Below are 18,984 nucleotides of genomic sequence, written 5' to 3'. Positions count from 1 at the left end.
TGGACTAGTTCCACTGAATAAATTTAAAAAGACATAGAGAAAAGCCAAGTTCTTTCTGGCTATGTCCCATGTTCTGTTTGTAGGATGTAATGGTTATGGTATGACATATTTGTAGGATGTAATGACTATGGAATGACAAATACATGAGTATGGATTTGTGCATTTCTATCTGAAAACACATAAAGCACACCATGTTTCACATTTCCCCTTTAAAGCAAAAGCAGTACACTACATACTGATCTACTGTTTGCTTTTAATAATATACCTTACATCACTGCGCATATCAGAATCTTCCTTCCTTCCTTCCTTCCTTCCTTCCTTCCTTCCTTCCTTCCTTTCTTTCTTTCTTTCTTTCTTTCTTTCTTTCTTTCTTTCTTGAGACAGGGTTTCTCTATATTGCTTTGGAGCCTATCCTGGAACTCACTCTGTAGACCAGGCTGCCTATTTTTCTTTTTAGAATTGCTTTATTTTTAATTAAGTATATGTGTGTGCAGGTGAGTACCGGTGCCTGGGGGAAGCCAGGCATCAGATTCCCTGGAACTGGAGTTACAGTCAGTTGTGAGCCACTCAGTGTGGGTCCTGGGAACTGAACTCAGGTCCTCTGCAGGAGCAGTGTGCACTTTTAACCTCTGAGCCATCTTGCCAGCCCCTGGGATTTCCTGCTTTTATTGCTGCAAAATATGTATGTTACCATGTAACGCTCAGATCTTAAACATGCAACCAACCAGACTTTTGGCAAATACATACACTCACATAACTACTATCCCTTTCAAGACACAATAGGAACACTGCCCCCAACACATGCTAACCTGCCACCCTGGTTCATTTTCTCATTATGTGACCAATGCTGGCCTTAAACTTGGAATTTTCCTGCCCACGTTTTCCAGATGCTGGGCTTACAGACAGGAACCACCAGGGCCTGATTAGGACATGGAACATTTTTATAGTTGCAGTAAGTCCCCTTAGTCTTAGTCCCCTATAGATCTGATTGTTTATTTTTGTTTGTTTGTTTTGAGAGGTTGTTGTCAAACTCATTATGTAGCCAAGGGTGATTTTGAGTTTCTGATTCTTCTACCGGAATACAACTGTCACACACCATTGTGCCCCATTCATACAGTGCTGGGGATTTGAACCCAGAGCTTTATGAATGCTAAGCAAGGACTCTACCAACTGAGCTGCATCCTTAGCTCAACAGATCTGATTTCTACTACTAGAACTTGGATTTGGTTCTGGTGCCATCTGGTATCATGGGACACACACCTTTTGAGTCCCTTTGCTTCTGCTCAGGTGTTGCACAGGTCAACATATTAACCCTTTTAGTGCCTAGCACTACACACTCAATGAACATAAAACTTGCCCTTCTGTCTTTCTGCTGATTGCCATTTGAGTTGTTTCCAAATACCAAACATTTGCTCCATACATCAGGATGTGAGATAATCCTTGTAAACTTCTAATATGTTCTGGTTTCATTTTCTATATGAAAACCGCCTATGGCCATCTCCCTGGTTGGCCTGATAACTACTTATCAAATAATTCACAATTCCTCATTGACTCACAATGCCAGTTTTATCGTGCAATAAATTCCCTTGTTTGGATTTGATGTTGTTAATCAACATAACAGACCGATAGAGAGGAATAAAGTCTTTTCATGATGAATGTTATGATTAACATGGAGTGCCTTCCCCTTTGTTTTTACTTTTTTTCATTGTATCTAAAATGGCACTGATGTTTTTCTCCTGTGGTTCTCATATATTTCCTGTCAAATTGATTTCTAGGCATGTTGGTGTCTTTGTATAAGATCTTTGTTCCTGCTGTAGTAAATAAGTGTTTTCTAAACAACACAAGTGTGCAGACTTCAGTATCCTAGTTAATCCCACGCCACCTCTATGAGTTCTTTTATTGCACACAGGGACTTTCCAGTTAGTCATGCTGGCTTCCCAGGACTATAATCATACCCTCTGAAGACCAGCAATTATGTCCCGATTTCCAATTTCTAAACCTCTAATTTCTTTTTGCTTTTCTGACACTAAATGGTTTCACAACCCCAATAAATTGAAAGTGTTTTAAAAGCAAATGTATTCTGAAGTTTCATCAGGGTTTCGAAAACCTAAGAACAAACACAGACTTACCACTATTCTATTGCTTTGATCTAAACATTATTCTTCATCAGACCTCAAATTTATGCACTTGGCTTTGCTAACATGTGCATGTTTGTGTGTGTGAGTGTGTTATCCATTAATCCTGTATTGACAAGAATGTCAAGAATGACTCATCTTACTCCAAAAGGGACGCAGAGACGCATGTAAAGTTTGGATCTCTTATGTGTGACCTCCTTAGACTCATGCCAAACAAAGAAGAGGAAATAAGCCTTTTCTACCTTTGGAGCCAGCCACAGCCTTCTCACCTTCAAGGGCAGACCTTGCCCATACAACTTTCCAATTGCAGACAGGCTGCCTCGATGTCCACTGAAAATGCCCGTCATTCACTTGGCCAGAGACGCATTAGTCCACAGCCAGAGGTCTCTCCCACGTTTCACATTTCATTGCCACTAGCAGAACTACTCTAACTTGCTGGAAGTAGTCTGGAGGGCTGTCCAGATAGATGTATGGACATCTGTATGTGGATTTCACCCAAGCAAACAACCCAGAGTCAAGCAGAACTAGAACTGAGTGGGAGGTGAGAGTGTGAGGGAGAAATCTCAAGCCTTTTAGATTTCAAATGCACAGGAGACTCAAAATAAAGTGCTGTGCTAAGCACCAAAGAGAAAAAGATAGTTCTGCTTGTTATCCTCTGTAGTACTTTTTCACTGCTTGTCAAACTCATGCACAGCTACACATACCTTCTTGAAATTCAGCCACTGCTCTAAAAGGGTGGGTTACACCTTACTCTATCCACACAAGCAGAAGAAACAATTGATGTAGTCAAAGGAAGTATTTAGAAAATGTCCTTTGGCTCTATAGCCACACTTCTCAGGTTTTGTAGCTTTTAAGGCTTGGCACAGCCCTTCCACGATAAATGTGATAATTTCCATCTTAAACAAATGCTTGCTTGTGTAGGAAAAGGAAATGGTGCCCTCAGGCCTATTTTTGTCTCCTTCACTTTGTCCAGAAAAGTCTAGTCAATCAATACTTCTGTCTGCAGTTGGAAAGTTAGTATTGGCAAGGTCTGAGCTTGAGGGTGAAAAAGGTTGGGGCTGGCTTCAGAGGAAGAAGAGGTTGTGGCTTCAGGACCTGTGATAATAGGGCATTTCCCCCTCCTAGCTTGCTGTGAGCCTTAGTAAGCTGCTCAACAGGTTGTCTAGTCTAGCCAAAGCTAGACTAGACATATACTGCATTATGAAACCCAATATGAACACTGCTTGGTTTTGAATGCCCGTTTTTCTATGAGCTTATTGCTTGGGTTCAACCTTTCTCTGATCAGACTTCTCCTCTATGAAATGACACCTGCAGCACAGACACTCTGTGCTGTTAGCAGCTTGGAAAAGAACTGACCAAGAGAGAGAGCTCCACAAATATGCAGTTTTTTCAGTCGCACTGTGTAAGTTTCCCGTGGACTCTGGGCTGTCATCCAGTTACAGAAAGAGGAATTGATCAAACTCTGTTTAAATGGAAACCTTAACAAATTGCATTCTCAGGGCTGGGGGTGGGAGTGGGGGATGGTTTAGTCTATAGGACAGAGATTGACTTGTAAGTAAGAGGGCTGGGTTCCCCGGCATTTGCACAAAAATGCTGGTTGTGTTGGCACACACTTGTAATGCCAGAATGGGAGAGGCAGAGACAGTGCCTGCTTGGTGAGTTCCAGGCCAACAAGACTCTGTCTCTAAGAGGTGGACAGTGTCTCTCACTATAATCCCAGAGTGTGTTCTCTGGCCTCTGCATGCTCACATTTTTCTTTTAATTCTTTATGCAGCTACACTCACATTGCTCCTAAACACCAATGTCCTTCTGTACAAGCCTTAGGCAATTTTACTTTAACCTACTAAAATGTTTCAGTTGTTTTTCCTGGGTCAGTAATGTTTCATTAAGATAAGCAACAATAACCATATTAAAACAAATATAATACAGGAAAGTGGATTGAATAAGCTGCTCTGCAAACTTTAGAAAAGAATGCTGCAAGATGGCGGATTGTGCCCTGCTGCCTATGAGCCTGAGCCTGCTTGTCCTCTTCAGGACTTGCAAAATTGGTATTTCTCAAATGTTATTCATAACCAGTTAGAGGATTGTGCTATTTTTTCTTTTTTCTTTTTCTTGAGACAAGGCTTCTCTGTATAGCTCTGGCTGTCCTGCAACTTGATCTGTAGACTAGACTGGACTTAAACTCAGAGATCCTCCAGTCTCTGGCTCCCCAGTGCTGGTATTAAAGGTGTGTGCCACCACCACCCAGTAGTAATTAATTTTGATATAATATTTTAATTAGTTCTCTGAGGATTTCATACAATGTATTGTGGTCATATTCACACCTACTCCTCCACAAATCCTCCCAGATCTATTCCCCACCTCTATACTTAACTTTGTGTCTTTTTTTTCCCCAACCCACTGAGTCCAATTAGTGCTGACCACGTAATTCTAGATGTGGGACCACCCACTGAAGTGTAGTCCATCTTAAAGAAAACTGACTGTCCCTCTTCCAGAAGCTGTCAACTGTCAATAACTCCTCAGCTAGGAGTGGGGGCTTCTTAGTCCCTTGCTTCTCCATGCTAGAATGTTGACTGGCTGTCCATACAAAATATATAATTTTTAAAAGTATCACTGGAATAGGAACCATCACATGACTCATATGTAATAAGAGGAGGTCTTTGTGTGACATTTCTGTTTGTAAGATGGAGCCCCACAACGATTCCACCTGGTTCATATATATGTGAAATTATTTTTGTATCCCGGTCTAAGATAATTTGTATATTGATACAAATTCAAAATTATATTTGTCATATTGTGTATGCTCCTAATTCTGTCTACAATATTTTTGTACACAAATGTAAAATTATTTTCGTCATACTGTATGTATGTTTCTACTTCTGCTTAAGGTAGTTTATATATTGATACAAATTAATTATATTTCTACATCTGATCAAGATATTTTTATATGTTATTACAATTTTGAGTTCATTGTCCTTTTGAGATCATGTGTCCTGTATACATGTTTGAAGATTGTTTATTTTCATAATGTGAAGCTTTAGTCTTTAAGCTGTGTAGGTTATTAAGAATTACAGGCTAATAGTCACCCATGTTTGTCATACTTATACTTTGTTAGCTAGGTTCTCTAGATGCACAGAGATGTACTCCACATAGATAGATAATCTTCAAACACTTTAAAGACCTACAACATATGGTATTTAAATGTTTTAATAGTTTAGAATAGCACAGATCCCAAGAGAATGATGGGCACCAAAGATACCCCATATGGAGCTTGTTTTTTTCTTGGCAAAACTGGCCTATTGGGCCAAGAATTGTCCTTGCCTATACTGCTGACAGTAAGTATGCTGTCCAAAATGGACAAACAGGATAAAGGAAAAGTGACTGCTGAACCTTGCCAAGACAGGGTAGGGCAGTCTTTCTAATTCTCCTGCTTCTGAAAATGGTCTGTCAGATATTCTAGGCCTACAGCCAGAGTTGGTTGCCCCAACGTTGCCGAAGACTTTAGGTGACTGTCAAGTTAGCCATCTGTTTCTGTCATTTCTTGCACCTTTTGTAAGTTGCTTGCTTGCACTTCCTACTTACTCAGCTAATACTATTTTCCTCCTCAAGTTTTTGATGAATTTGAAGACAAGATGGTCACAGTTACTATTTTCTCTTATTTTAGCTAAGGTATATTAGGTACAAGACTTAGACTCTTCAGGATAGGACAGTTATTGGAATAATCTCTGTTATTTGCCAATTACCTGGATATTTAGTATGTGTTTCTTGCTCGCCATTGTTCTTATTGGTTGTAGTTACATTTTTTTTTTTGTGTGTGTGTGTATGTTATTACCTTTTCTTTCTCCTGGACAATACCTAATACTTGTTCTTATTGTATATTGATGGGAGATGTCATTCTGTAAATATGTTTCTCATACTGGTTAATGAATAAAGCACTGTTGGCCAATAGGAAAGAGAGATAGGAGGGACTAGGAGACAAGGAGGAAAAAGGAAATAGTAGGAAGGAGTCAGCATGGGGAGACTGGAGAGAGCAGAACACCAGCCAGCTCTCCCATAAGATGAGACCATGTGGAAACACTTAGATTAATAGAAATGGGTTAATACTTAAGACAGAGCTAGCTGGTAAGAAACAAGTAACAGGGCAACAGCTTTATATCAAATACAGAGTCTCTGTGTGTTAATTGGGACCAGATCGGCAGTGGAAAAACATACTCTTTACATATGGCGCAGCAACATGGCTAATAAGAACTTCCACTTAAAATTTAACAAAAGCTTAAAAAAGGGTTTTAGAAATAAAAGAACAAAGACAAGCAAGACTTCTTGCTAACAGCATTTTTCTGGGTTGGACTCTGTTTTGCGTGAGACGAGCAAAGATTTCCTCACGCAAAGATTTCCTCGGCTCCTTTAAGGGAGGTTTCCTGACTCAGCATAAGCGGCAAAAAACCACACGGCTTTAAAAAGCACTGCTAACAATTTATTGGTGTGTACAAGAGCTGGCAATGGCAGTGACCACATCTCCAAGCCGGCAACATGTGCCTGGAAGGCAGCATAGACCAAGACAGTGACCACAGCTCTCAGTGCTGGCAGTAAAATAGCTGCCGCCATCTGTGATAAGACCGCGGCTGACACAGCTATGACTTTCATTTTAGCAATGTTGTTGTTTACCAGATAAAGACTCGTGGCCAGAAAAAGATAAAGATTTACAGTAAAGACAGATTCACATTAAGAAAAAGCACTAAAGGTTTATATTGTGGTCTAAAATATATGTAGGGTTGGGAGAGAAAAGAAATAAAATGGTTTTAAAAAGACAAAGAGGAACTGGGTGTGGCGGCACACGCCTTTAATCCTAGCACTCGGGAGACAGAAGCAAGCAGATCTCTGTCATTGCAAAGTAAACCTGGTATGCAGAGTGAATTCCAGGACAGATAAAAGTTACACAGAGAAACCCTGTCTCAAAAAATGAAAAAATAAAAAGTAAAAGAAACAGAGTAATAAAAAAGCTGCATAAAGATGGGGAGAACCTGGATACTGTAAGGTATTATATTCTCTTTGTATTGTTTGACTGTTGAGGAAATAACAACAACTGTTAAAACAAATGTGGCTGGATCAATTCAATTTATATATTTTAAAAATGCTTTGACTACAAAATTTAAGTCTAAGGACAAGTTACTGGGGAAAAGGATTGCTATTTTTGTTCCCACAAAAAAATGAAAAGCTGTGGATTCCTTTCAAACAAATGTGGTTTGATCAAGCAAGACCCCCTGAAGCAATGTCCATGGGACAATGCAGCCTTGCAGACCACTACAGCTAGAATTTCTGCATCTTCTTAGGATCCCCATGACAGCGCCCCCTACCAGCAGGAAGCAGTTTGGAAAGAATGATGCCCAAATTCCCAAATATTGTCTATAAATGTTTGTTTTCATTTAAATAGGCTTGGTTTAAATGGTTAATGACCACAACCAATTTTTAATGGTAAAAAGAGGATTATAGTATAGATATGAATACTTTGTTTTGAAATGGATTTTCATTTATTGATACAAATTTAAGATCAATTTTGTGATATGTATATTTCTCCTCTTGTTTAGGTATTGTGTTTATATAGCTCAGTTAGAAATGTAATGTATTATTTAGTGCAGATTATAGATAGTTACCTATAATAGTCAAAACGTATAGTTAGGTGAGTTATGATTTCTAGATATATAGAGATGTATTTGAGATAGATAGACATTCTTCAAACCTTTCAAAGACCTACAGAATATGGCATTTAAAATGGTTTAGGGTTTTTCTTGACAGTGAGACATAAATGCTCCTGGCAACACCACCTGCGTCAGAAAGGAAGATGGACATAGAAGAAACGTGTTATAAAGTTTACTTCCAATATGGCAAGACTAGCCATTTGGACAAGATACTGCTCTTGTATGGACTATTTGACTTTATGCTGTATAAACTGGACATGCAGGACCCACAGAAAAGTGACTGCTGATTCAAGATGGACATTGCTACAGAGTTCCTGCTTCATGGAAGAGTCTGCCAGACAGTCTGCAGGACACAGAGAAAAATGACTGACAAGCTGCCAATACAAGAAGACAGTTTAAAGTTTCCTGCTTTGCTGAAGAGTCTGCCAGACACACTATGGCCTATGAGCTGAAGATGGAAGATTACAGAAGAACTTCGGGTGACTGACCAGGCAGTGAGTTGTCTCTGTCATTTCTAGAGTTTATATACTATCCTTCTGTGGTCTTTGAAGGAATTGAAGACAGATAGTTATGGTTATAGTTTTCCTTAGTTAGGATTAAAGATAAGTTACATAGACTTTAGACTCACGAAGATAGGATAGATGATATGTCTTTAAATCTTACTAAATGTTAATGGACAAAATATTGTTAACTGTGATTCTTACTTGATAAGTGTTGTTTGATATATTTTACTATGTTAAGGTTAAAACCCTTCTTTTTATTTAGACAGAAAAGAGGAGATGATGGGAGATGTCATTCTGTATATGTTTCTCATACTGGTTAATGAATAAAGCACTGTTGGCCAATAGGAAAGGAAGATAGGAGGGACTAGGAGACAAGGAGGAAAGAGAAAGGAGTAGAGAGGAATCAGCATGGGGAGACAGGAGAGAACAGAGGTCCTGCCCCACAGTCCGGTAAGATGAGACCACGTGGAAGTACTTAGATTAATAGAAATGGGTTAATACTTAAGACAGAGCTAGCCAATAAGAAACAAGTAACTGGCCAACAGCTTTATACCTAATACAGGGTCTCTGTGAGTTATTTGGGGCTGGCATGGCAGTGGGACCAGCAGCGGGGAAAAACTCCTTGTAACAGTATATAGTTTTGTATTAGGTTTACAACCTTCTTATTTAGACAAAAGGGGAAATATAATGGATATTCGATCTGCCCATGATCTTGAGCTATCTGGTCCAGTAGGGGCTGTTTTTTTTTTTTTTTTTTTTTTTTGTCTGTGGACATGGCCTTTTAAAAGGAAAGGGAGGGGTAGTTGCTCTCTCTCTCTTTTGTGTGGTAGTGTGAGATCAGACTGCTGGTTCCATTCACCCCGGGCAGAATGAAAGACTATGGTGGCAGCTATGTACCTTGTTGTGTATCCATAGGTGTATTCTAATAAATTCTTGGTACCCCTTTAAAAGGACTCTCGTGGATTCACCTGAACCTATGTATGAAGGTTTGTATGTGCTAGGTTGTGACAGAATATACTTTATTTTGTAGGTTCCAAGCAAAAGTTTCAACAACACTATATGAGTTGGCCAAGGCAATGTCTTATTTTGTTTAAATTATTGTTCCTTGGGGGTCTTTTTAGGAGTACTTATTCATTGTAAATGTATTTGTATTTTCCAAGAGAATGGCAGTGCAAACTGGTACATCAGAGTGCCCTACCCATGGCCTTAGCCTTTTCCACAGGGCAAACGTGAGCCATGCAGGCCTTGCTGCTTCCTTTCCACTCAGTAAGTACAAGCTGCCTGCAGCATGCCAGGGTCAGTAAGACCCTGGGGTATACCAGGAGGTCACCCAGGCTGTTCAGGAGGACCTGTGCTTGTCTGTTCACTGAAAAACAAGTGTGGAGCCTGCTTGGCCTTCCCCTTCTGAGCCTACTTCTTCATTAAAAAAAAATATGACCAGCTTCATGTAAAATTCTAATAAATTTAACCTGAATGCACTGAATTTTCTGAGTAATTATCTTATGAGTGTTTTGCCTGAATGTCTGTGTGTGCACCACATGTGTTCTTGGTGACAGTCCAGGTCACAAGGGCCTGTTGGATCTTCTGGAACTGGAATTACAGATGGTTACAAGACACTATGTGAATCCTGGGAATAGAACCCAGGTCCTCTGCAAGAGGAATGAGGGCTCCTAACCTCTGAGCCATCCATCTCTCCAGACCCCCTGGGCTATTTCTTATGGCATACTCTTTTTTTAAAATTTTTTTTTCTTATTTTACATATGGATCCCAGTCCCATCTCCCTCCCTCCCTCCCCCTCTCTCTCCCTTCCTTCCCCCCTCCCATGCTCCCCTACCACTCTCCCATCCCACCCCCACTCCACAGAGAGGGTGATACGGCATACTCTTGAACAATAAAAACTAACATCAAACTAACAATATTGGTTGTAATGAAAAGGTAATTCTTAATGATAACTTCTTAATGATAACAAAGAACTGGGAAGGAAAAATGCACACTAGCTACTTCATAAAAATCACTCATCTAGTAATATAATGTATATTTTATTGTGTGTGTGTGCATGTGCACCACGGTATAAGTATAGAGGTTGGGGAATGACTTTCAGGGGTGGCTTCTCTCGTCATATCACAGGAGTCCCTGGTCATGAAACTCAGGTCACCAGGCTAGTTGGCAAGCTCCTTCAAATGAGCCACCTCTCCAGCCAAGCCCTATTGTTTGCAGACCACACTCTCATTGTTTGCTGATTTCTCTCCTTATTTAGCCATTGTCTATTATATATATTAAATAGTCCCTCTTTGATTGTCCCTGGATGTGAGTTACACCCTGCATTTTATACCCTCCCTTTTATTTTTCACAGGAACAGACAGGATCAAATACTGAATGCCTTTTGTACATAAGCACTTACCTAGGAGGAACAGGGAGCCTGGGACATAATGTATCTGCATTTGGGCTCTGAGTGTAGTTGAAGGAATTCAAACTATAGACACACAGGAAAGACCCTGAAAGCAGAACACACGTACACTAGGCTATTTTTTCTTTTTAAATGTATTGTATCCATATTCCTTGGGAAGCCAGTGAGAAGCCACGGCCATTTAACCAAATCAGGAAGGAATTGGAGTGCATTACCCTGACATGGACGGATGGCATGCACACAGAAAGGACAGGTGTGCCATCTGAGGTGGACACGGGTTGTCTTCCTCTCCAAACCCCCAGATTCAGCACTATAAATCATAGGATTGGTATTAAAATATTTGAAGATGATTTATTGTAGGAGCTTGAGATTTTAAACCCAGCTTTGAAAATATTTTTTAAGACTCTCACACTCCATTTTTCGGACAGATAAAATTCACAATCAAGCTGCCTCACTTTTTTTCTTTTTCTTTTCTTTCTGTTTTTAATTAACGTTAAGTCTAACTGTGTGGACCAAGTGGTGTTAGTACAACTTCTGACTCCTTCTGTCAGTGAAAATATTGAACGACTCTTTGACAACTTCATCAGAAAACCTCCCCGTGGGTGATTTGAATGGGAACTGCAGGGCCTTGTATCCACTTGTCTCCTTCTTAGTCTCTAAGGTGAACTTTTACTGCCGTGAGCAGGGACCACACCCGGGTTACAAATAAGTACAGAAAGCCTCAAAACACTGAACATGTTCCTGAGAAACACTCCCGGTCCCTTTCCGCATAAGAGGCACCGCAAAGGTGTCTAATGCCTACCTTTTCAGAGAAAGTAGCTTCGGGGTAGTTACACTATCTATCGGGGACCCTACAGGCTGCTACACCAGGTGGTATGGGGAAGAGGGGGCCCTCAGCACCTACCATTGATGTCGGCAAAGAGCTGGACCTCTTCCAGGGTGTCCAACTGCCTCTCAGGACATCTGGATACACAGAGGGCTGTGCGAGCAAGCCACCGATCTTTGACTTCTAGATCGCAGGCGTTCATAAAGAAAACGTGTCTACAGATGTAGGAAACAGAAGCACGTCTCAGGCCGCTGAGATGCATTGATTTAACCGTACGCAGGCTTTGAAAATGTATCACATACCATCACAAGGGGAAATGACTAAGGCAAACGTTTTTTTTTTAGCCAAATGCTTCCAAGTAACTGAACACTTGTCACACCAACTGGCAGCATCTTGTGAACCATATTCAAATGTGACAAACCTCTCCTTTTCTAGGCTCTGTATCTGAGAAATGAGGGACACAGCAGAAGTTACCCGAGAAGGCACCCAGGAAAGGGAAAGGTGATCAAACTGTTCACGGTGTGCTAGAAACGGACACATAAGTATAATGGAAACTTCTCTAAAGTGTCCAAATGCTTCAGAGAACAGCAGAACTCAGGGAAGTGACCAGTGGGAAGAAGGGAGCTGAGGTTGGGGATCTGAGGCAGCGCCAGGAGACCTTCAGCTATTCCTTAGCAAAGGGGTCTAGAAGCCAGCCTCTCTCCACAGGGGGCAGGGGGCAGGTGGCAGGTGGCAGGAAGGTGTGCAAGAGAAATGATGGGACAGATTTCCTGGGTGAATGACACACATACTTTATTTTGTTAAAAATTTTTAAAAATTGAATTATGTTAATATATACGTCCAGTTTGCCTCCTTAATCATTTCCAGCCAGTGGAAATGGTTCCAATAGACAAGCTCTTCATCCCCCCCCCCCCCCCCCCCGCCTCTCCCAACCCAGGATATCAACAGTTACACTCCATCCCCAGCAGAATGCATACTACCTGTCTGATTGTGAGCCCTTGTCATGGGAACAATGGACAGAGTCTGCTAAGCTTTAGTTCATGCAGTCTCAGGGGATCATTAAAACACCCTGGAAAGACAGGCATAATCACCAGTTTAAAAAGACTCTGCCCCAGGTCACAGAGCTGAAAATAGCCGAGGCTGAATGTGAACCCGGGACTGACTGATTGTACAGCTGCTTGCTCCCTTCCTGGTACGGGCAGCCTCCTTTTCAAACAGGAAAAGTTGCCCGGCTCTTAAATGAATGCAAAGCTTTGAAATACAGCCCCTCTCTAGGTTGGAGACCTAACTCCCAAGACTTACTTTTTGAGAGTCATGTCCTGCCCCGAGAGTGGGGCGCCTTCCACGGGGGAGTTCCTCTTGCCACACACATTGCCGAAGCTGTCATAGCCGAAGAGGAGTCTTCCAGCTGCTCCAGCCACCACCGAATAGCCCATGATGAACACCTGGCAAAAGCCCAGGGGCAAGTGATGACTGCCTGGCCACCGGGAGAAGAACATCACAGCCCCTCACATCCCTGAAAACGCTGGTGTGCGAGCCAAGTACATAAAGGAGGAATCGCTACAGCAATTCTACCCACCCCGGTAGGGCCCAGCTGTGTGAATGCTGGCGCAGTACACGAGCAGGAGGGCAGGGCACCCTACAGCACCCAGGCTTGACTCTGCTCTCTCCTCCTCTTTGCCTCATTTGAGAGGCCACCACTTCTGTGATTTTTTCAGCCAGACTGGATGGGTTATCTAAGTGCATCAAGGCTGTGCTAATATTTTCCTGTGTGTTTATGTGTGTGTGGGTATGTTTGCACATGTGTGCAGGCGTGTGTATGTGTGGAGGTCAGAGGACATGGTTGCTATGCCCACAGCCTCTGCTTTGGTTTTTTGAGACACAGTCTGGCTGGCTTGGAACTCACCAAGTAAGTCTAGCCAATGAGGCCCAACCAACTGTCTGTCTGTCTGTGTCCTCCTCCGATCAAATTCAGGTCCTCTTACCTGTAATGCCAACACTTAACTGCCTGAACTATCAGATATCCTGTCTTTTCCTAAAAATGACCTTTTCAGCCAGGTGGTGGCAGTGGTGGCTCACACCTTTAGTCCCAGCACTCACGAAGCAGAGGCAGGTGGATCTCTGTGAGTTCGAGGCCAGCCTGAACTACAGCGTGAGTTCTGGAACAGCCAGGGCTACACAGAGAAACCCTGTCTCGAAAAACCAACCAACCAACCAAAATGTTCCCTTCATCTTATTTTTAGGGAATTTGATCAAGGTTACACAATCCATAGGTATCTACACACAAGTCTGAAGGAGAATTTGGGTTACTTGCTTAAATTTCACAAAACAAAGAACTGAGAAGAATCTTAGGACTCTGCTTGACACGGGTACCTTGCAATCAGCAAATACATACATGTATACATACATGTATACACACACACACACACACATATATATACACACACACATATATATGTATATATATATTTGTCATTGTTATTTTGTAAGTCCACTTTTATGGTGAATGTGGAATGTTTGAAACTTCAGTCCCAACCACGGCAACATTTGTACATACCAGTCTGTCCACTGCCAAGATTTCTTCTCATAATACAAACTTAGCGTGGGGGTAAGTTTCCTGATCTACTATGTACAGAATGCCACCTAAAAGTATGTGGCTTATTCAGGGACAGAGGCTGTGGGACACTATCCACTAACATAAGGCATGGCCACATGTTCCAAAGACCCTGCCTTAAAGTCAACATACTTGAGAGGCTCTGCATTCCTTGTCGTTTTGAAATAAAGCAGTAAGCTGGGCAGGTGATGCACGCCTGAAATCCCAGCTTGCAGGAGCTAGAGGATGCAGGATCAGGGGAATTCAAAACCAGCCTTGGTGACAAAATGAATTCAAGGCCAGCCCCAGGCTACACGAGACCCTGTCTCAAAAAAAAAAAAAAAAAAAAAAAAAAAAAAAAAAGCAAGAGTATAAAATATTCTTCAAGTGCTCAGTGGATGCTACAGACTGTTAGAGGGTGTAAAGATAAGCAAAACCAAGTGCCTACTGATGGGAGATGTCATTCTGTATATGTTTCTCATACTGGTTAATAAATAAAGCACTGTTGGCCAATAGGAAAGGAAGATAGGAGGGACTAGGAGACAAGGAGGAAGAGGAAGTAGTAAGGAGGAGCCAAGATGGAGAGGCTGGAGAAGGTAGAACCGCCAGCCGCCTCTCCCTGGTAAGACCACGTGGAAATACATACAAATGGGCTAATAATTAAGACAGAGCTAGCAGATAAGAAACAAGTAACCGGGCCAACAGCATTGTATCAAATACAGAGTCTCTGTGTGTTATTTGTGGCTGGCCTGGCAGCGGGACAAGACCAGGCAGCGGGCAGCAAAACCCATACTCGTTACAGCATACCCTCAAAATTCACTCCCCAGGGTTATTATTGATGACACTGCCCTTGGCTGAGGGGAAGCCCTTTGCAGATCCCAAAGGAACAAACTTATCAGCTGTTGACCATATGAGGGGGAGGAGACCCATGTCCGTTCTTATTTCTCAACTCCCTCCTGAGTTTAGCTAATACGATTTTAGGATATATGGGTCACTTCTGCTAAGAGTTAGGGTCACTCTTCTTCATTTCAAGGCAGAGCACTGAAGTATGATTCTGTGGGCCTACGTGGCCTTGGTGTGTCCACCTTCTGTACCTCTACTTAGACCCAATGTCACCTGTACTTGTGTGTACATGCTTTTGCCTACCTCCCCAGAGAGTTATCTAATAACAACATGATACTTTCTGTGTGATACCTCCCTTGGAAAGTTTGCGGGGTCGATAACGCATTTGGGTTTTCTTGAGTTTTCTTCACACCACTAGATCTGTGAACCACCACAGCCATTTTGATTCCACATGAGGAGAGGTGGTAAGCAGTCCTTGAAAAAAAAATGGACCTCAGGGAACTAAACTTTTCCTAGGGCATCCCAGGCATGCCTTCCCACCGGAGGAGGGAGGCCTCATCTCCCAGGAAGAGATGCCAAACAGCACTGCTATCTATCACACAGCTCAATCTGCACGGGGTATTTCCTGGCTTTGTTTTTTTGATTTGTAAGACTCCAACAGAAAAGGTAGAGAGAAAAACACAACTCTTTGACCTCCAGTTCTGCCCAAAGCTGTAAATAAACACACTTGCCTTCACTATTCTGTGGTGATATATTATTTATGATTTAATAAAGATTGCATGAAGTATCAGAGTGTAAAGCCAGCCACACTAGTCAGCCATAGAAGCTGGGCAGTGGTGGCACACACCTTTAACCCCAGGACTCAGGAGACAGAGGTAGATGAATCTCTGTGAGTCTAAGGCCACCAAGATCTACACAAGACTGAATCAGTCTAAAAGAGAATTAGAGCTCACCCCTTTAATCCCAGCCCTAGAGAGGTATATAAAAGACAGGAGCCCAGTGACTCAGGATGTATTCTGAGATTAGTCTCCAGCCACGCTGAGGAGAGGCAGCAGTCCGAGGCTTGGTGAGAGCTCGTGGACACAGGATCAGCCCTTTCAGCCTGAGGTAGAGGTAAGAGCTAGAGGCCAGCCGCTTTGCCAGCTTGAAGCTAGAACCCCAAAATCTGTCTCTGGGCTTTTCTTTTTCATGTTATTTACACCTTTCCTGTGGCTTGGTTTTCTTTTGTTAAGGCAAGGCTGCCGAGCTCCTGGCCTCAGAGGCCAGACTCCAATATCAGCAGTATAGGTAGTGTGTATGCTAGGGTGCTGTGGCTTCAAAGGAAGTCACCCTAAGCTGGGTCTGGGAAATGGGAGTCTTGGAAGATAACTAGGAAGGGGTGATGTGGGAGAGGACGCTGGAGGGTTAAGTAGAGGCAGGGGTCATTCAGAGCCTCAGATTTGCTTTCTGTGTGTGTATTTAATACGAGCATAAGCACAAGCAGGAGCTCTTTCTACCTGCAGGGGACCAGCTCTGCTTGCATTTTCTCCCAGCCTCCTTGTCCAGCCCCAGCTGAGGGCAGCGCGACATCAATAATAATCCTGTCTTACACTGTCAGATGGTATATTTACTACAGGACCCAGAAGTGGAGCAGAATGAACACACACACACACACACACACACCACACACACACACACACCACACACACACACACACACACACACACACACACACACACACACACTCGTTCCGCTTTAAATAGGTAGAGGTAGCTAAAATTTTCGCAGAAGATGGAAGAAGCCAGTCAGCTGAGAAAGAACTCTTATGACTAAACTTAGGAAAGAGAATTTGGGTACATGGAAACCTTTAGATTTATCCTATAAAGTGTACTTTCTCTGCAGTTTCCAGCTCAGTGCATGCAATGTCTCAGCCAGCTCACAATTCTTCAGGCTGTGAAGGGCCGTCTATGATCGTCTCCCTAGGAAGCTGCCTGCCCCAAGAGTTTGAGTGGTCGAGGCACAAAGGATCATGAAATAACATTAACAGCCCAAGGTCAAAGCTACAGACACAGGAGGGACAGCTGTTCCCTCTTTACATAAGAGCAGACCAGGAGAACAGTGACCTGATAGGGAACATAATGTAATAAGACTTGGTAGGTACACAGCCTTCTTTGGGCTCCTTGAGAGAGCGCCAAGGGCCTTAGTAAGAGCAGCAGCAGCAGCAATAACATCTCCAGGCCTTCCACTGGGTGCCAAGTCTATCTATGCAAAACCAGTTAGAAAATTAAAAACTGAATAAATACCTCTTTCCTTGGGTAAAACAAATGTGGTATTTTAGGGTGAATTCAAAAAGTCTTTCCAAGGAAGGTAATTACTATCAGGTAGATATTATAGGGCACTGTGAGTTAATCATTTATTATGCAGCCATAGCATGCCCCAACCTGGCATGGGTGACTTCATCAGCACAGCCTTTGAAGAAGGCGACAGAGTCTCTGAGAGAATAAAGACCAGGCTCCAAGAGACTCTCAGGATTGACACGGCTGGTCTGATGGGCTCTACCACCAACCACGTATACCTGAAAGTATGCAACGAGAGAGTTTGCATCAATTTGTTAAACACAGTAGACCATGCATGTGCATGCATGTGTTGTGTATGCTTCTGTATGTACACAGTTAAAAAAAAAAAAAGGTCTCTTTCTAGGCTTTTCTCGATTCCTTTTCCTTTGGTAGAAAACAACAACCGATGAGGAATATTTGACTGAGGGGTGTGGTGGGTGTACAAGGACTTCTACCCTGAGAGCTTGCTTTCGCCTCACCCTCACCAAGGAAACTACACCGCTGCAAATGGGTTCTCCGTTTCCTAAAGCAGACCCAATAGATCTAGGTCTACAACAAGCAGAAGCCTACTCGTAAGTTTAGGTGATTGTGAAACCGCAGAATAAGAATTTCCTAACTCGTGGTCACTCTGGGCCAATCACACAAGCTTGTCCTTGCAGCATAAACTTTAAGCGCTTAACATTTCAGACACATTGGTGTCTAGACATATACACACACAACGGGGCCTTATGCCTGCCAAGCAGCCGTACTTACCAAACCAGTCCAAAAGAGAAAGAACAGGACTAGCCACGCCGTATCTGTGCATTTCCTATAAATCTGGGGTCGCCACTCTCTCTGCCTGGGTGTTTTCTCTGCAGAAACCTGTCAGAAAAATGAAGAGTTGAGAAAAGGAACAGAAACAGGTGAAATCAACAGAATCCAAACCTATGCAAAGGCAGCTTAAAGTAACTCAACTTTGTCACCTGACTCTTTCTCCTGAGAAGACCAGCACGGTGGATGCGAATTCCTCTGGGTGCCAAGTTCTTGCTGGAGGTAATAGCACCCCTGCCCCCATGCCCAGTCCCTTGCCTCTTCTGACCTCGGCCTTGTATCCTCCCGGCCAGGTGTCCTTAAAGGAGCGGTGTCACTGGACACGGGAGGCAGAAGTGTTCTGCCTGTGCAGGTGCCTGCAGAGGCCGTTTCCATTAGGGTCCAGGTTGTCTCCCTTACCAAGTACTCGGCGCCCAGGCACTGCATGGTACACTCGGTAGCTAGGTCAGGGGTTGGCAGCCTTGGTGGCTGCGGTGCACGGTGCACACGGGACAGAGGTACAGCGGCCAGCCCAGGTGGCCCTGGCAGGGCCGGCAGAACGCAGCGCCACCTAGTGGCCAGGGGCGCTAATCCCCTAGTCCCGCCCTCTCCGCTGTGACTTTCGGCTGGGAACTGGAGTGGCACTCGCACTGTCCCGGCTCCCAGGAAGTGCACCTGACTGCTGTGTGCCAGCTGCGGGCTGTCCGCGCCTGGAGTCGGAAGTAAGGCCTCAAGGATCATTCCCGAGGGCGGGGAGTTTGCAGGGGTGTGCCACACACAGGTAACTGGCGCTTCCTGCGTGCAGAAGCCTGCCCTAAGAGTTTCACCAGCTTTTTGTGACAAGCATCAAGTGGCAAGCTGCTGTTTATCTGTGAGG

The 18,984-nt window shown here is 43.1% G+C and overlaps 1 protein-coding gene across 1 annotated transcript in view; it reads right to left on the bottom strand.

Moving 5' to 3' along the window:
- The window catches only part of Slc44a3 (solute carrier family 44 member 3), a 73,317-nt gene extending 54,666 nt beyond the window's left edge, over window positions 1-18,651 (bottom strand). The window contains exons 1-5 of the mRNA XM_051185587.1: window positions 18,528-18,651; window positions 18,072-18,179; window positions 12,870-13,012; window positions 11,646-11,782; window positions 10,736-10,829 (exon numbers count right to left, since the gene is read on the bottom strand). Of these exons, the coding sequence (XP_051041544.1) occupies window positions 10,736-10,829; window positions 11,646-11,782; window positions 12,870-13,012; window positions 18,072-18,179; window positions 18,528-18,554 (509 nt within the window). The 5' untranslated portion in view covers window positions 18,555-18,651. The remainder of the gene's footprint in view (window positions 1-10,735; window positions 10,830-11,645; window positions 11,783-12,869; window positions 13,013-18,071; window positions 18,180-18,527) is intronic.
- Window positions 18,652-18,984: the final 333 nt, after the last annotated feature.

The sequence above is a fragment of the Phodopus roborovskii genome, unplaced genomic scaffold, assembly GCF_943737965.1.
Source record: "Phodopus roborovskii unplaced genomic scaffold, PHOROB, whole genome shotgun sequence".
In the NCBI taxonomy this organism is placed as follows: domain Eukaryota; kingdom Metazoa; phylum Chordata; class Mammalia; order Rodentia; family Cricetidae; genus Phodopus; species Phodopus roborovskii.
This window is presented reverse-complemented; position numbering and strand designations above follow the sequence as displayed.